At 50.2% G+C, this 5,757-nt stretch overlaps 1 protein-coding gene across 1 annotated transcript; it reads right to left on the bottom strand.

The window, feature by feature from the left end:
• Positions 1–3,744: 3,744 nt before the first annotated feature.
• On the bottom strand, positions 3,745–5,751 carry HYAL1 (hyaluronoglucosaminidase 1). The gene is made up of 3 exons (XM_008632298.2): positions 4,497–5,751; positions 4,280–4,369; positions 3,745–4,190 (listed from the first exon to the last, which is right to left on the bottom strand). Exons 1-3 carry the CDS (start codon positions 5,394–5,396, stop codon positions 3,873–3,875), a joined length of 1,308 nt encoding a protein of 435 aa, XP_008630520.1. The 5' UTR covers positions 5,397–5,751; the 3' UTR covers positions 3,745–3,872.
• Positions 5,752–5,757: the final 6 nt, after the last annotated feature.

Raw genomic sequence — 5,757 nt, 5'->3', positions numbered from 1 at the left:
TTTTTTTTTTTCAAGTAACTTCTGAAATTGCAGTCTGATGAGTCAGAGGAATGAAGGCTGATATTCCTGCTGGTTCTCGGAAACGAGGGATGTTAAATCCAGGGCAGTAGCAGAGTCTGTGGCCCCTGAAGAACACTTAGATCTTTCTTAAATACGCTTTGTTTTTTATAAATATTTTCAGATCTTTTCTAGAAATGCCTGAGCAAGGGAAAAGGTCTGGAGTGGGTAATTTTCAAACACAAAACAGAGATACAAAGATACTGTAAGGAAGAATCACTTTCAGTTTAGGTAACTGGTAGCTTGAAAATTTCGTGTTCAAGTCAGTGCTGCTCTGAGTGACACTGAGGAGGGTTGGGATACAGAGTCTTGTATTCAAGCTTTGGAAATTATTTCTGTAGGAGCTGATGTTTCACTTTTGAAACAGTAATCAGAAGTGAGCTTTGACATTGCACGTGGAAAAGGAGTGGCAAGTTTTAGTTAAAAGCATTAACAGGAAAGCGGTGAAGCCTACCCTCAATGCTATTGGCGTATGGGGGCTTTGCTTTACTCAAAGCCAATGAAACTCAGCTGCTCTGGGTAGCACCTCAAGCTGCTCCCAGGCTCAAATGTCACTGGAGGCAGTTTCTGTGCTGCTGCCTCTTCCTCCTCCTTCTCCTGGTCTCATGTTTCTCTGAGGTATCTCTGAGTCCTCTTAGCTGCTACTGCTGGGTGAGCTGCTCACCCAGCTTTGGGCACAGCAGAGCAGGGTGTGTTTGGGAGTTCGGGGGGCTTTCTGCAACTGCAGCTGAACAGAGCGACCAAAACCTGCCCCGGGCTGGCAGAGCACCCAGCCCTCCTCTCTCCCTTCGTGCTGCCATGTGTTTGCACGCCCACAAAGCGACCTGAGCTGAGTGACCAGCCCTGCGTACCACAAGCCTCCACTGCAATGTGAGTGGAATAAAAGGCATTTTAAAGATCCACTTGCCGTCTCTTTAATTTCAAGCCATACACTTGCCACGATCTGCTTTTGGGAAGGATTTATTTCTTCCAAAAGAGGCTTGTACTTGTATATCAGGAGAAGCTCAGCAGAAGCTCTGCAGAAGAAGTGGTTTGGAAGGACCTGCTTCACATACTCCTGGCTTTGGTTTTATGGCTTCTGTCCAGATGTTTGGATGAAGTGAAATGCATCAGCAAATGATAGCTAGTGGGGTCCTAAAACAACTGGGATCTCAAAATGCTATCACCCCCTTGCTCATCTAACCATAGGTGTGGGCTGTTAATGCAAGACAAAACTGAAAACAATGTCTTAATGTCTGACTTAACTGATTTCTATACCAATTCTGAGTATTTTAGTCAGAGAACAAGGCAGATGAGAACTTTTCTTATTAGGTAAATAACAGGCCACTAATTTCCTGCTTGTATCTGAAAAACCTGTGAGTTGCTTGGAAGGGCTCCCTTCAATCTGTTTTTAATGCAAGACTTAATCTACACCTTACCCTTCAGCTGAACTACTTATGTCCTGATTATATCAAAGCTTGTAAAGGCTCCTCACTACAACCAACTTCATTCTAGATTGTAAAATAATCTTTCTATCTTCAGATCATTCAGCAGTTCAATTGTCTCTGTTTGGGATAGTTAACCATGGTAAATACTTAGGATTATTTTTGGAGATACAAGGCTTAAGCATCCTAGATAAAAAATAGTGAGTCATTGAAATGAAAAACTTGGCAATGTAAGGACAGCTCTAAGTGACAGACTTCCCTCATTTCTTGGAGCATTTCTCTAGAAATTGATTTAGTGTAAAACCTGTAAGGCAATGGACGAGCAAGCTCTGCACAGAACAGGTTCCTCAGTCATTCTGAGCACGGCAAACAGGAGCTGCAGTGACAACACCATGAGCACATCCCACTCGAGAGCTGTAGAGCAGCCAGAAATGTGACCCACACAAAGGCCCATGCCTGGATTACTGCTGGCTCCTCTCCAGCTCACTCCTGCCGAGCGTGGGCTGGCTCCGGCACCGCGCTGGGTCTGCACAGCTCTGCACATGTACGGGTTTTCAGACCGGGAAAAAACAACCCAGCAGATGTTCAGTACTTCCAAATTGTCTGCTGGCACCACATGCAGTGTCTTTCTAGTCTCTATTCCTCAGAGTCTGGAGTAAGACAAGCTAAATTACATGAAATCCAGTGTCTTGGGTGTCTTTAGGTACAGTATGAGAGGCAAGGACAGAAGAAGAGCTACAATAAGTAGGATGAATAAAGCAAATCCTCTTACACATTCAAAGCTCTTATTTGAAAGTGGCAAACTGCATTCATGCCCAAGTTTGCATTATTTCAACGACAAGAAAAGGAGCTGCTTCAAGAAATAAGGGAAGTCTGTCACTTCCCAGCCTCATTTTTCTTTAAGAAAAGCCACAAACCCACACCTGGAGACAGGGTTTCTGCAGGGCTTCTGTGGCTTCTGACAGTGCCAGAGCCTCTGCAACTCCTGAGGAAATGTCTCTTTCCTGATGCCCACCTCAATGCTTAGTTCAGTTAATGGATTGAGATAATACTGTCCAGGAGAACCTCAGACCAGCCCCGAGTTAGGCACCAGCAGCTGAACACTTGAAGCATATTAAATTACCTGCAGTTACAAGCACACAGCTCTGATCCCTTCCAGGCATAAGGAGGACTTGAAATTCATGGTAATTTTCTCTGTGTGAATAGCAAGGTGAACTTTGCTTTCAATTTCAGCATTTAATACAGAGCAAATATCAGATTCCCTGTAGCTTGGGAGGAGTGTGTTTGAGTGTTCATTTAAGTTAAATCACATTTCACATACAAAAAATACAAAGATAATATTGTTTCCAACATTTGCATACAACATTTACCAAGATATCTCTGTAAGAATTAGATAAAACTGTTAATTCTGGGCCAAAATCCAATTATGACTAATTTTTTCAGGGGCCCCCAGCTTCTCAAAGAGCTTGGTAATAATAGTGTATGTTTCTGAAAGCTGTGACTAGGGAATCCAAAGGCCTAATTATGTCTCCAGTGGTATATTCTCAGATCCTCCTCAATGTAATAATAAGAAGTGAACATAAGAAATGTAGTAACTCCGCAGTGATTTACGTTAACCAGCTTAAAAATTAAGGGTACAGCTTTGTAAGTCCCCAGAACACACACAGTGCCATGCAGTGCAGTCCCAACAAGGAGAGATTACCTGAATTAGGGCCTAAAATCAGAGAACTGAGCATGTGATTCCCCCACCCCAAGATGAACATCCAGATGAAGATGCCAACATTTTTATCTTGGCTGGGCCGGAGTTTCATGCCTTCTCTCAACTGCTTTGAAACAGGTATGGTTAAGTCTGTGGTCTGGGTTACAGAGATCAGTGCTTTTGCTTATCATTTGAGGGCTGAACTGCTTTGCATGTGGTTATCCAGGGAAAATCAAAGTGAGGGCACTGGTTTCACTCCACTCCTCTGTGCACAGTGAGGCGTTGGAGAACACACTCCCTCAACTGCAACCACACAGGCACATCTTTTCATCCCCTTTGGCTCCACTCTTTGGCCATTCCCCATCATTCCCCCTTTTCTCATCCTCCTTCCCCATCATCCCTCTTCCTATGTCTTTTCCCAAGAATTTTCTTTTTTTCTTGTGGTTTCTCTGAGGCATTACATCCCCAGACCAAAGGACAGCCCTTGGCAGCATCACAGGGCACCAGTGGTGTTGCAGGAGGACCCTCCCACCCCAAAACATGTTGCATCAGAAGACAAGGAGATGCTTGCTGGTGCTTTCTGGTTTTATTAACAGCCCCACAGCCAGGTTCTCAACCCCATGGCGAGGGTGCTGAGGTAGTGTCACCCCATCTGCCCCAGTGTTCCCACAGTGCGAGGATTGTGGGAGGGGTCACTTGGCAAAGCCCAGGGTGTCACAGCGGGGTCCCTGCCACTTGTCGTAGCACTGGCAGCTGAACTCCTTGGCCAGTTTGGAGATGTCCTCCCCAGGCTCCAGGCTCTGAACCACCAGCCAGGGCTTGCCAGAGTGCAGGTCGATGGTGAAGCGGGAGGGGTCGAGGTGGAGGTAGCCCTGCTGGTTGCCCTGGCGCACGCAGCGGCCCTGGCCGGAGCACAGGGTCTGGCTGCACAGGTCAGCGCTGGCCGTCACATTGACGATGTAGTGGCCCAAGGGCCCCTCCACGTAGTCCTTCAGCCTCAGGCAGATCTCCTGCAGTGGCGTTTGGTGTCACAGCCCTGCACAGCTGAGGAACAGGGGGTCCCAGCTGGCAGGGACCTGGTGCCACCCTCTGCACTCACCTTGGAGGTGCTGTAGTCCAGGCTGCCCCAGAGGATGATGCCAGCAGCGCCCTGAGCCGCGCTCTCTCCGATGGTGTTCATCAAGTCCTCCTGCACCCTCGGGGAGAGGAGAAGTCAGCAGAGCCTAAAGCCCCCACACAGCCCCAGCAGAGCTAAAGACTCCCCAGTGCCAACCCATCAGCCCAAGAGGTGCCCCCTATCCCCACATCCCCATCACCTGGGAAAGGAAGTCCACGGTGCGCTCGAAGGCGATCTGGGAGTAGGGCAGGACGGGGATGCCACTGTCAAGGATTCCACGCTGGACAGCGAAAGCCTCGGCCACGCGGTGCCGGACGTAGGCGAGCACCTTGTTGGTGCCATTGAGGCAGAGGGGCAGGTAGATGCTGGGGTAGAGCACCCGGCTGCTCTTCCAGAGCCACAACAGATTCTTGTTCCTCTGCTGCTCCACCTCTGGGCATGTCCCATTGTAGGGCAGGCTATCAAAGTCATTGTTGTAGCAGTCAGGGAAACCATAGAAACCCCAGTAGGCACTGGGATGGAGGCTCTCACCCAGCCACAAGGTCTTGTTCATGAAATCGCGGGCACTCTCCTCAAACTGCTGCTTGGCCATCTCCTCCACCTCCTTGGGAGGCCACTGTGGGTGCTGCTGCTGCACCAGCTCCTCTGACTTCTGCTGGTAGATCTCCATGGAGTCCCAGTTGCGGATCCACAGTGGGCGCCACTTCTCCCAGTCGATGACAGCCAGCCCACCATAGTCAGGGTTGGGCAGGGTCACCTTGATGTCCTGGGTGGCCTGGTGGATGTGAGTCTCCAGGCTGGCATTTTGGGGGAGCCCCCCGTTCACTGGCACCCCATCAGATGTGTAGTAGGGGAAGAGACCGATCTTGTTGCTGTAGAAGAGAGTGATGTCCTGCCCAGTGAAGGACTGATGGTCATTGGCCAACACATCAAAGACCTCCAGGTTGAGGGTGACGTTGTACTTCTTGGCACAGTTCTCGGTGGGGATGTTCCAGATGGTGACAAAGGGGCGGTTGACGAGGACAGGACCGGGCCCCCCAGCATGGGCCAGGGCAGGCAGGAGCAGCAGGAGGACCCGGCAGGACCACACCGATGCCATGGTGGCTGGTGGGCTCAGGCTGAGTCCTGGTGCTGCCTTGGGGAGAGCCGAGACCTGGGCAGACCTTGATGCCTTTATCCCCAAATCAGGACCGGCATTAATCCACACCTCCGTTCCCAAGCGGGGCCGGTCGCCAAGGGTGACCTCTCCCACCTCCTCAAAGTCCCCGAATTTATCAGCAGCTGGAGCCCAGCTGAGCGGCCCCGGAGTGGGACAGCCGCGTCAGCCCCGCGTAATGACCGGCGGCGGCGGGCTCGGCTGGGAAGGAATGCGCAGAGTCAACACCCCATGACTGGCCGGCGATGAGTGGGCTGGAAAGACAAACAGACACGGACGGGGCGGGGGGAGGGGGGTGCCGGTG

The sequence above is a fragment of the Corvus brachyrhynchos genome, unplaced genomic scaffold (assembly GCF_000691975.1).
Source record: "Corvus brachyrhynchos isolate BGI_N302 unplaced genomic scaffold, ASM69197v1 scaffold4, whole genome shotgun sequence".
Lineage (NCBI taxonomy): Eukaryota > Metazoa > Chordata > Aves > Passeriformes > Corvidae > Corvus > Corvus brachyrhynchos.
Note: the sequence above shows the minus strand (reverse complement) of the source record. Positions and strands in the feature narration are given on the sequence as shown.